This window comes from Alosa alosa, chromosome 5 (assembly GCF_017589495.1).
Source record: "Alosa alosa isolate M-15738 ecotype Scorff River chromosome 5, AALO_Geno_1.1, whole genome shotgun sequence".
Lineage (NCBI taxonomy): Eukaryota > Metazoa > Chordata > Actinopteri > Clupeiformes > Clupeidae > Alosa > Alosa alosa.
The window spans coordinates 3,446,876-3,459,123 of record NC_063193.1 but is presented as its reverse complement, the minus strand read 5'-3'; the positions used below and the strand labels follow the sequence as shown (position 1 = coordinate 3,459,123).

Genomic DNA, 12,248 nt, shown 5'->3' with positions numbered 1-12,248 from the left:
GAAGGAAACCTCACATCTGATTTGTTCGGTTCTAGGTGTATTTGTGTTCTCCTCCACGGTGGAGAACGTGACCGTGATGTTCCCCTCAGGGGCGGGGGTGGAAGTGCGGGCCCGAGAGGGCGCCATGGCGACCACCGTGCTCCTGCCCCTGGAGTTCACTAACCACACGCGAGGCCTTCTGGGTAGCATGACCGATGACCTCGATGATGTCCTCGTCTCCAGTGATGAAGAGCGTTTCGATGCCAGTCAGAGCACACCTGAGGATCTCTTTCATTTTGGCTCAACCTGTGAGTATACCAGCAAGTCATACAAGCTTCTCTACTGCAACCAAACTCAGTGAGTTGGAGTCACAAAGTCAAGAAACAAAGCCAACGATTTCAATTATATGTATGAGATTAACTCCGTATATGAATCCCATGTGTTCCTGGACTCAGGCAGTAGGGAGAGTAGAGCATGATGAGAGGAAACGGACCCAGTAAAAGAATATGGTACACTTCAAAACAGTGTGTCAACCCTCATTAGGGACTTGTGTCATTCATACTTCTGATAATATTCAGTCATGAGGTCACGGTAAATAGGCCTACAAAGGATGTATAGCAATGCGGCAATGCTTGAGGCCGAATCCAAACCTCTGTTTAGTATTTCCATGTTGCAATTTCCTCAAAGCAGTATTTTTTTTGTGGCAATCTGTTGTCAATTACAGCTGTTTTTATTGGCCATCATAAATATCTCAGCTCGTTTAGACGCGAGAGTGATAAGAGGTGTCCAGAATCACTCCCGGAGTGTGAACGGCGCCTTAATTTTGTCATTCCTCATCACTGGGAGGATTTGCCTGACAGCCATCGATACCAGAAAACACATGTTTAGAGTTAGATGAGCACACACACGACAGAGAGAGAGAGAGAGAGAGGATCCTCTGGGTTCCCTCCTCAGCCTCAGAGATTGTTATTGTATCTTTTAATCTGTCTCAAATGCTCCGGCAGGGGAAACGTAGAAGCATGTGTTTGGGACCTTTTACAGTCAGTCACAGAGACCAGCTAGCACTGGTTCAGATTAGGTTAGATCAAAAACACAGCCCCTTTTAATCATCCCCTTTTACAGTCATTCTGATTTGTGGAACATGCCGTTGGTTGGTATTCTAAAACATTTTTGTCCATTGAGGTATTTACTTGTCAAAATGCATCTGCTATGAGGCCTTGACAGTGTTTGATCCTCACATCAGCTAGCACCGTTCTGTGGTGAGGTGGTTAGGGTACATGGATTTAATCTGGAGACTCAGATCTGAGGGGCTCAAACCTGTAGGGATGGCTTTTTTCTTACTTCACCAGAGTATCATCATTCCTCTGTCCTTACAGTACATACAGCCCACTTCAGGCGTATTTGTTTCGCAATTGTGCTTGTAAAATTATTGCAAGGTATGTACAAACAGGCCGCAATGATGTAAAAGCGCAAACTGCCTGTCGCGGGAGCTGAACATGGTTAATTGCGTTTTTCGTGTCATGCATGCATTCATGAGAGGATCCTGGGGAAAGTGGGAGTTTAGCGTAAAAAGATGGGAGGGGAAGCGCAAAAAGCGCCTAATTATGTATTCCGTGGTATGCACAAAGACTGCTCCTGAAAGCGCACGTCTATTCTGCGCCTAAATACTTCCGCCTTGTAAAAGCAGGTGTTAATCCAAATTGCAGTTCAATGCATCAATAAGAGAAGCTTTCAAAGACAACATAATCGCTATTTAGAGCACCAGTTTTGTAAGTATTTGTACTATCAAAAGCAACCTTAAAGATGCCCTGCCACACGTATTTCATTACTTTGTGGTAATGTCTGAAGTTCTGAAGTAAGGATGTGGACTATGATGAAAAAACTTATGTTGATTGTTATATGAAAACCTTGTGTCCAACCCTTCATTGTAACCAATTGAACACTAATTGACACCTGTTTTGTAACCTAATTATGTGTCAGGTGGGAGCAATTAAGCTTCCCCTTTAAAAGGCAAGGTACTACCTGTTATTTTACACGTAACCTGAGGAAGGCCGACAGGCCGAAACGTCGAAACGTTGTCACTTTAGTCACATTAAAGACTTATATGTGTAACTTGGGAGTGTGCGGCACTTCTCTCCTTTTGCAAATGTCTGAAGTTCTACCAGACTCTGTAACATTTTTTGTGGAAAACATGCCTTGGTTACCTTGTTTCAAACCATTCTAGCGTGGTATTGAAAGCCTGCATGAAGACTCAGCTCGATTTGCCCCAGTTCTCATTAATATTCAACGAGCTAAGCTGCTTGACTCTGACTGGCTAACAGCTAGTAGGTTTCCTCCATAACATGACCGCTGTTATCAACTAATTTTAGCTTCATGGCATAGATATATATACTGACTAGATGTCGCCTTCTGCTTCTCAGCATGCGTCAACACCGCCGCCATCTTGGAGCGGGGATCTGAAGCTCTAAACTAATTCTCCCGTATTGTCAGTGTTACCTATAGCGATGTTTGGCCATCCCCAGCGATAGAAAACCTTTTTAGCGATTAGGGACAAATTTGGGAACCAATGATGGCAAACTCAGTTTCGTTGTTGAAACGTCAGAAAATCACCTTTCTCATGGCTTTTTCATTTGTGAATTAAGCTACATCTCGTTCGCCCAAAGCATTGACCCATGATTATAAAAGTAACGACTGGCGTATGTAGTAACAGACCATGTTAAAGCACGGAAGTAAATGTTCTACAGATCTACTGCAACTTCTGGTGAGATTACAACATACACGAGTCAACGAGACCAGAGGTATGTGGCCTCAACCAGAGCCTGTCTACGGAGAGCCTGTTTACTTCATTGTATCAAAACTGGCTGCAGTTTACTCATTGTTCCTCTAGGGGCCGCCGCTAGCTAGTGCAGAATGAATGGGAGTCTATGGGGCTAGACGGGTAAAATGTATCTTTATTATCGTCAAAAGCTTAGTTTTCTCTAGACTCGACCATAAATACATGCCTGTCAGTTTGAACAACCCAAAAAACTAGATAATTGCTGGAGATTTTGACGATTTATGGTGATTTTATTTTCGTTAGATCTTTACCTAGATTGACGCTAATGCATTATTAGAGGAGTGGATCACCGCGGCAAGATGGCGTCTCGATTGACGCATTCTTTCCAATGAACAGCAGTAGTCAAGGCGACATCTAGTCAGTATATATATCTATGGCTTCATGGCATGAACTTAGCTTGGCTAGCAAGTGCTAGCATTGTCCAAATGTGCATAATTAAAACCTGCTAGGCTAGCGAGTGCATTAAACCTGTATAACATAAGACTTTCTTGAGTTGACAATAACGTTTTAGTTACGGACTGCACTGGTCGTAGACTGCCGCGATGGTAGCTGTTATCAACTAATTCTAGCTTCATGGCATGAACTTTGCTTGGCTAGCGAGTGCTAGCATTGTCCAAATGTGCATAAATAAAACCTGCTAGGCTAGCGAGTTCATTAAACCTGTAGCACTTCCTTGAGTTGACAATAATGTTTTACTTACGGGCACTGGTCGTAGTCTGCTGTGATGGTTGCCTACTGCTCCAGGCTTCAACAGCAACCTTTTTGCAAAGCCTATAGCATTGTTCCAAAAAATAAACTGAAGCCATTTGATCCTCAAGTCTGGGTTCTTGGGCAAAATGCATTGTTGAAGTTCTATTCGTGCATAGCCCGTTGACATTTAGCCATCCTTGCATAGGCCTACTAAAACAGTCCCAGAGTTAAACGAATTTTGTGGGCATGGTCTCAACTGGGCGAGCTCATGAATAGTAATGAGCTCATCAATTCCACGTCAATCTGAAGAGCTTTTGCAATTGGCCTAATTTCTCTGCTTTTTCTTTTCAGTGGCTAGAGCTGACGAAGGAGGTAGCTGTTTATTTTCACATTCACGACATAGCACAAACACATATAGACCTAACATGTTAAAAACGGTTTTGTGTGGCAGGGCACCTTTAACTTTCATTGGTGTTTCGAATGTCTTACTTTCACTTTCACGTCATTCACTTTCATACTTGCTAGATTTGACCAATTTTCCATAGCCTATGTGCACAAGTAGTTTGAGTAAAACTCAAAAAAATTGAGTAAAATTACTGATCTTCATTATCTCCCTGCTTGTTGACATCTTATCATGTATGTATTTTTTCATGATCGCTAAATGTTTGATTCTTTGTAATGTTGTCATCAGTTAACTTCATTCAACTGCGCTATAGGCTCTGCCGTTCAGTTGCATGGACGTTCGGAAATTGCGATTATGGACGGAGAAAGGCAGAGAAAGGCGCAGTTTACACAAGCTTGATAAATACGACGGAAACTTGGGTCTGACAGCATTCGCAATCTGCGGTTTGTCCATGACGCTGATAACGCTACGTTCGCAAATGTCCATACATCTGGCCCACAGTATTTACATTTCATTAACATTGCATTTACATTCATTCATTCAGCTGATGTTTTTATTCAAAGCAATTTTCCATTAACCATTACAAATGAGGTAATTTCCCGATCCCACCCCATCTCTCTTTCCCACTTGCTTCCTGTCACAGTCTCTACTGCCCTGTCAAATTAAAGGGATACCAGGCAAGCCTGATGCCTTTTCTATACGAAGCTCCCCCTACCGCCTGTACGTGTCGATACGTGTGCGAGCCCTTGCTCGGTCTGAAGCTCTTTTCCTTTTCTTTGCATCTTCCGTCAAGGGTTTTCGCTGCTTATTCGCCGGCTCTGCCATTATACACACGTTTGCAACAATCGCTAGCGTTTCGTTAGCCTGCCTCTGTGCTGGGGATGCAGGATGTAAACTGATCCTGCTTCTCGCGATGTCTGAGACTTTGTGAGACTGAAGGTCGGCGGGTAGCATACACCGAACTTGCAAGTGGGATATTCTTCCTACAGGCAGTAGGGGCGGGCGAGAGAGCCTTCATTCGCCCCGTAATGAGTCATTTAACCATATACCGACTTCCAAAGATGATTAATTAACACAAAAACGTTGCCTGGTGTCTCTTTAAACAGTTTAAAGGCATAAAAGTCCCCCAAAAATGTATTTAAAAAAAAAAAGAAAAATACAAATGAGGAAACACATTCCAGCTGCAGTGCAGAAGAGACCTTAGACAATCATTACTACTGGACCGGTATTTCCATTTCTTTGTGATGGTGGTCAGTGCTCTTGTGTTCTTATTCTGATTGTTTGTGTTTACAAATTCTGTTTGTTTGTTTACATAGTTTATAATTTCCATGTCCTGCTATAGGGGCCGTATCCAACGAGACCTCCCTGTTCACCTACGACTCCGCTCACCTTCAGGACTCATACCTGTCCTCCCCTATGCACCACGACACAGGCTTTATTCCGGCATTTTCTCTACCTGAGACCCCTGGCGACCCGCTGTTGAGCGACATGCTGAAGATGTGCTTTGGGAACGGGGTCGGCTTCTGCAAGTATGACACCCTGACCACACGCAGTCTGAGGATGGGCAATGCCACCATGAGCGCTGTCCGGAGCCACACTGCCCTAGTCAGAGACCTCACGCCAGGTAGGTTCATGATGGTGGTGGTCATCAGAGGTGGTCATCTTGCCTGTGCACTCCACACAGGTGATAGAGCTAATGTGCTGAGGGGTATTCCAGAAAGGAGGTTTAACAAACACTGAGATAAAACTTAACCTCTGGGTTGTCTGAACCTGTGGCGACTAAACCCGAGCTGTCGGTTCCAAAACACCGGTTACCAGTTAGTTCAATCAACCCTGTGTTAGATAACCTAAAGTTGTGCGCGTTCACGGCGAACTTATAAAGGCATCATCTATTGAGAGTCGAAACAATGAGTGAAACCGGCGAAACGAAGAGCACCGTATTTTTCAGAGGCGGAGTAGTCGAGGCTTACAAGGAGAGAACTGTAATAACAAAAAAAAAGTTACAATACTTAAGCGCCTGCGTCCGAGACCTTGCTTGGCAGAGAATAGCCTAACTGACCGTGTAAATGCGTACGTTTACGATAGCCTATTTAATGTCAAAGGCACAATTAAATAATTCACTGGACATCACGTATTGTATTGACTGCTTTGAATGATGCTTTCTTAAACTAGCCTACCTTGTCACAGATTGAGTGGGCCATAGAATTCTTTGAGAATCCCACATGTAATTTTCTATTTTAACACGGGTTCTGCAGCTGTGGGCCAAGTTAAACGTTTGCGCTCCATCTTGGGAAGGGTTAATGTCGGAAGGCATGGGTAGCCTATTGGACACATTTCAGTGCACATTTGGAAAATTTAATAAGTGATGCTGACCTGCCAGTTGGTGAAACTACACATTAATGATCCTCGTGGGTTTGTGTCAAGGAAAACGAATGAAGTTAAGGGGACTGCTTTTAGCGCAAGGCAAACTTTACGCGACTGACCGACAGCTTGCCGATATGCTCTGCGTCTCCAACACTACAAAAACTCCCAGTCGGAGAGCGTGTGTAGCCTATTAAAAAAATATTTTATCCCAAAATGCCATCAGCATTCTTAACCAAACTTAGTGACAACATGCATACCCGGCTGAGCTGTACAGCTATATTTAAACTTATTTATTAATTTTCTATAGGCTGTTTCCCCTTTTTTGTACTGTACTTGTTTTAATTATATCTTCAATGTGTCTGAGATGTTGTTTGTCCATCTGTCTGGTGAGCCAAACACAAATGTCCACTATGGTGTAGGCTACATTAAATATTTATTTTATTCTATTCTAATCCACCATGCTGCTTTTCAAGTAGCCTATATTTAGGATTCAGCTGAAAAACTCTAGCGCTCTTGAAAAACTCGTTTGGAAAATAATGGAAAGGCTATCATGTGATGTCGTGGTTTTATCGCCCTCTCACGGTGAATTGCACGGATGAATATTACATGATTTTGTGCTTCTTTGTCAATCGGACCTTCGTCAAAAGGAAACGCCATTGTGTGACAAGTGTAAAAATAGCGGCCTGAACATGCACTGAAATAACCGAACATAATTGAACATAACCTGAACAAAACCTACCCCCTACCAGGTTAAGTACAGAGCCTATGTTACCATAGTTACTTACATAGCCTGATCATTTTTGAGCTTTCTGGAACTGAAATCCCAGGTTTACCCGCTTACTCTGGGTTTACATACCCAGTTCAGTTCAGAGCCTATGTTACCATAGTTACTTACATAGCCTGATCATATTTGAGCGTTCTGGAACTGAAATCCCAGGTTTACCGCTAACTCTGTGTTAACATACCCAGTTAAGCCAGTAAACCTGCTTTCTGGAATACCCCTCTGATCTACCGGGCTTTTGTTGTGTTGTGATCAGCTGTTAAGTGAATAGTTGGAACAGATATGTGGTAGGACTTTTACTTTCTGAAGCAGGGATGTCCACCTATGGCTGTTATTGGTGGACTACAGGAGTGATGTGGATTTGGGGATGCTGTTTTTTAAGGACTGGACAACCAAGCAATCCCAACCTTAAGCATGATGTTTCTCCCAAACACCCTTTCAATGATGTTTCTCCCAAACACCCTCCCAAATGCACATTTAAAAGCATGGCAGGGGGTAAAACCCACATAGCACACATCACTGCTGCACATCACCTACATGTTTTACAGCTTCCATTAGAGTAGCTCTATTTATGGACATTATTCATAAATCTGTCACAAACACAAATGACAAAAAACTATGCAGCATCTGGTCCAAGTCTATTTGGGATTCATTTGTAAAGTGAACTTGAGACAAACCCAAACCACTGACCATCATCACCACTAGCCAATCATGTCTAAACCACAAACACACAACACGGCCCTGTGGCCATTCTCCATCCTCTCCTCTGCAGTGGTGTCCTGTGGCTTCCTACCTGCCCCTAGTAGGGGTGAAAAGGAGGGCCAGGTGTACCTGGAGGGGGCCGAGCTGACATTCTCCTGCCCCTCGGGTCATATCCTGTTGGGCTCCCCAAAGCGTACCTGTCAGGAGAGTGGACAGTGGTTGGGCACAACATCCCACTGCGTTTCAGGTAACCACAGTAACTCTACAGATGCAATGTTGTGGAGTCTAGAATCACCTTTTGTGATGTCAAATCCACATTAAATAATACAACATCAAAAGAAGTCCGCACACTGTGGATGTATACTGCAGATGATGGCTTTAATGCACTCCGGAGCATTAGTGAAGCAAGTAAGTAAGTGAAAGCAAAGTAAGATAAGTGAGCAAAGCTAACATCCTCTGGCTGTTGTCCAGCCTTTATACCCCTTCAAGTCATCCCAGACAAGTCACTCTATGTTTACAGATAACTGACCAAGTAATATATGGTACTTCACCTTTGCCCTCTCATCCTGTTATTCATACATTCTTTAGGTTTTGCCATTCTTTAGGTTTTGCTTACATTTCCTGGCACCAAACCTTGTCTATGCCATTTTCTGCCAGGCCTGCTCTTTCACTTAAACCAGTCTTCCTTTCCCACACTGAACATACTACAGACTTCAGTTTCACAAAACAATGATATTACACAGAATAAAGATACTACATAAAAGATATATAAACTAAAGGATATATTTCAATAAAAATCACGACACTTTCATGATCAATTTGATTTAATTTACATTCTACACAGCGACATTTGACTACTTCAGTAAATATTATGATGTCGTTAACAATTCCCTTAGATAATAGCTTTGTTTAAAGCACAAAGGCATCTTATTGCAGTTGAAATCTAAAGTGAACAAATATAGTAGGGCATGTGTTGGCTCAGGATGAAGCGCAGATGTCCAAGGACGGGGCTCGGGTCGAGGCTGCGCTCGACGGCCTGTTGAAATGTCCTTGAGGGAGATGCGCAGTAACTCTTCTAAAGGGTCAAACACATTGAATTCTCTCGGAGCATGCTACATAAATACAGTCCATTTACCAAAACATGCCGAGCGGTTTGGCTCATACACTTCATGCACTCTGCAGCCAAACCCATCACACACTGTCTCACTGAGATTGAATGAATGACTGCTGACTGAAAAGGCTGCTTTGCTACATATTAGCCAGAAGAGGGCAGTGTTTTTCTCTCTAATAAACAAACGGCTCTGTCAGTTGGAATCAGGCTTTGCTGCTGAGGCCTGTCCTTGAACGCAATCCTCTCCACTGCCTGCCTTAGGCCACAGGCTGAAAAAAAACAAACCTTGGTATTTGCCTACATTCTTAACTGTGTTAGTATATCATATTCAGTATAACAAGTCCTCAAGTTAGAGGCAGAATTGGGTGAAACTCTAACAGTGCACGTGGAACTCTTTTTCACATATCAACTGAGAAAACTGTCTCACAAACAACTGAGCTACCATCTATTGTTGTTATTTTCTCATGGTCTTACGTAGACTTCCACCTATATGCCAAAATAAAATAGGCATAAGTATGAGAATAGGTTGAGAACAGGTAAAGTAAAGTCAATAACCTGAAGACAAACAAACAGTTGAAATACACAAAAACACACGCGCACACACACACACACACACACACACACGCACACACAGATGGTAACACAAACACATACTTACAGGAATGCACACCCACACACACACAGACTCACAGAAACACTCAGAATCATTGCCCCACATTAATTAGAAGTGGCTATTCTCTGTGACACCGTATTACACTATTACTCAATAATCATAAACATCAGTCATCATAGATCTAGGTGATGACTAACCTATGATGCATACACTCACAGGTCTTTTAATTAACACAGTCACACACACACACACTCACACACACACACACACACACACACACACACACACACACACACACACACACGCTTCCTGTTCAACCAGGATTGAGCGCAGGTGTTGCATCAAAGCTGCTGACAGACACATTACTGAGTAATGACTGCTTGGCTGACATCTCTACCTTTTATCTTTGTTGCAGAACGTGCTGTGTTTGTCTTGGCAAGCTCGGCCCTATTCTCTTCAAAGCCTTTATGAGAACACCATGCCTCATTAAGTTAGATTTGAACCAGAAATATCACTATAGCTATATCAGCAATATTATGCCTCACAATAGATGGCAATACTATACAATACATATATAGAATATAGTATAATATATTATACTGTATATAATAATAATAATATTATATATTATATATTATAATATAAATATATTATATATATAATACTAGGCGTCATCAGCATGCCACAGTAAGCTGAGCTGGTGTACCTTGGTAATGATTGATTAGGATTTTACATTCAGGAATAGCTCTCATTCCTTCACACGTCTTTGGCATGATTAATGCAGTGCACATTGCAGTACACCTTGACTTGAGACATCTTGGTATGTATTATGTGCCTTGGAGGTACAGGTATGCCTTGTCTGGTTGGTATATTTCCAGCAGTTAGATGTATGTGAGAAATTAGTGTAGATTCAGGCCTCAGTCTTTACATTTCTCATCACATCTCATCATACACCTGTGGGTTGTGTGGACATACACACAGTTTGTGTTCCTGTCACTGAACTGGTAAGGCAAAGTGTCACCTGCATCACATTCATGGGTCCGGTGGGGCGGGAGCATTGTTAGCTGTACAGGACACTGTGGTGGATTAAGGCCTTTGCTAAACGTAATGTGAAGAGATGAAAAAGGACTCTGATGCTGAAAAGATGATGTATTGTTATGAGTATGAGGAACATACATTTTAGAAAAACAACAACAACAAACAACAACAGAGACAAGCGTTTCTGGCTAAGCCTAGCCTGGGAATACCCATACGAACTTTCGGGAAATTTGCTCTGCAGGTCTCTCTGGCCATTGAAGCCCATTTCCAGTGTCCCTAAAACACGGGCATACAATCGCTAATCCGGGATGGGCGCGTATTTCTTTGGAATCGAGTAAACAACTGCATTTAAAACCTCTGTTTATTAGATTGCTACACTTTTGAATCGATTTGTTAAGAGTTTAATGTACCAATTTCTGTTTATTTTCACTGCTAGTTACTCCGGAAGTCGTAAGTCAATGAACCTTTTCCAGACCCACTCCTAATTGTGAAGGTCTGGGTGTTCCCAGGCTAGGCTAAGCCCAACCTCAGCATTCCCTCTTTGAAGAAAGTATGTATGCACTACGTACCATATCAGAATCGGGATCAGAATTTTATTGACCTAGTATGTTCACACATACAAGGAATTTGCAATTTAGCATTACAGTAAATAGACAAAGACATTATATATACAGTATACAAACAAACCATGTCCATAAGTATATTAAAAAAAACATTTTGATTGGTTCCTGTCTACAGATACCAAATAGTAGCGTAGTAGTAGTAATGTGTCAGTGGCTACATAACAAATGGAGAAAATCTCATGCATGAGTTGACAAGGTAATCCAAATTGATTCAGCACTTGCAGAGATGAGATTTCCCGTCCATGCTATTTGACTTCCCTTTCCTGCTCATGGATCAGTGGTTATGGTTCAGTTATTTATATGCCAAGACACACGATAATCATTTAAAAATATTGTAGAAAAAGCATAGCCTCAGGTCACTCTCCACGTCTTCTTTCTATTTTTCGTTTTTGTCCCATACCCTTTCATTTCATCTCCCCACTCCCTTGATTTATTTTTTTTCTTTCTTTCTTTCTTTCTTTCTTTCTTTCTTTCTTTCTTTCTTTCTTTTTTGTTTCTCTCTCTCTCTTCTCTTTGTTCCTGCCACGTCCTTGCCTCCATGAGGTCTGCTGTAACAGGGCAGATGTGGGCTTGTATCTGCAGACAGCTGACGTGCAGCAGTGCAGCTTTGTGAACCCGTTCTGTCCGGGCCTTCTCTCTCTCTCTCTCTCTCTCTCTCTCTCTCTCTCCCCCTCTCTCTCTCTCTCCCTCTCTCTCCCCCTCTCTCTCTCCTCCCTCTCTCTCTCTCTCTGTCTTCCTCCCCCTGGCTGCAGGCCTGGTGTATCCTCCTAGGTGAACGTGTGGGAGATAACATCACACAAGGGCACTTATCGCGGTAGACCGTGAAGATTACACCAAATGAAGATAGCAGCACAGCCTTAAAAAAAGAATAAGAGATAGACAGAAGTAAAAGCACTCTCTCCCCTATCACATCCTCCGCACACTTCGTTCCTGCTCGCGCTCTTGCAAAAAGCCATTCAAAATGGAGTAATTTGCCATGAACTGGAGCGACATCGCTAATGCAAACAGAATGATAAACAAACGGCAAAAAGAAAACAAAATAGATGTTTGAAAAGGGGAGGCTGGTGCTGCGGAGTGCAGATTACCCATTAGATACCCTCTTACTCTC

At 42.5% G+C, this 12,248-nt stretch overlaps 1 protein-coding gene across 1 annotated transcript in view; it reads left to right on the top strand.

The window, feature by feature from the left end:
* The window catches only part of susd2 (sushi domain containing 2), a 29,661-nt gene that overhangs the window by 11,458 nt on the left and 5,955 nt on the right, over positions 1-12,248 (top strand). The window contains exons 11-13 of the mRNA XM_048243644.1: positions 36-287; positions 5,251-5,532; positions 7,826-8,002. Of these exons, the coding sequence (XP_048099601.1) occupies positions 36-287; positions 5,251-5,532; positions 7,826-8,002 (711 nt within the window). The remainder of the gene's footprint in view (positions 1-35; positions 288-5,250; positions 5,533-7,825; positions 8,003-12,248) is intronic.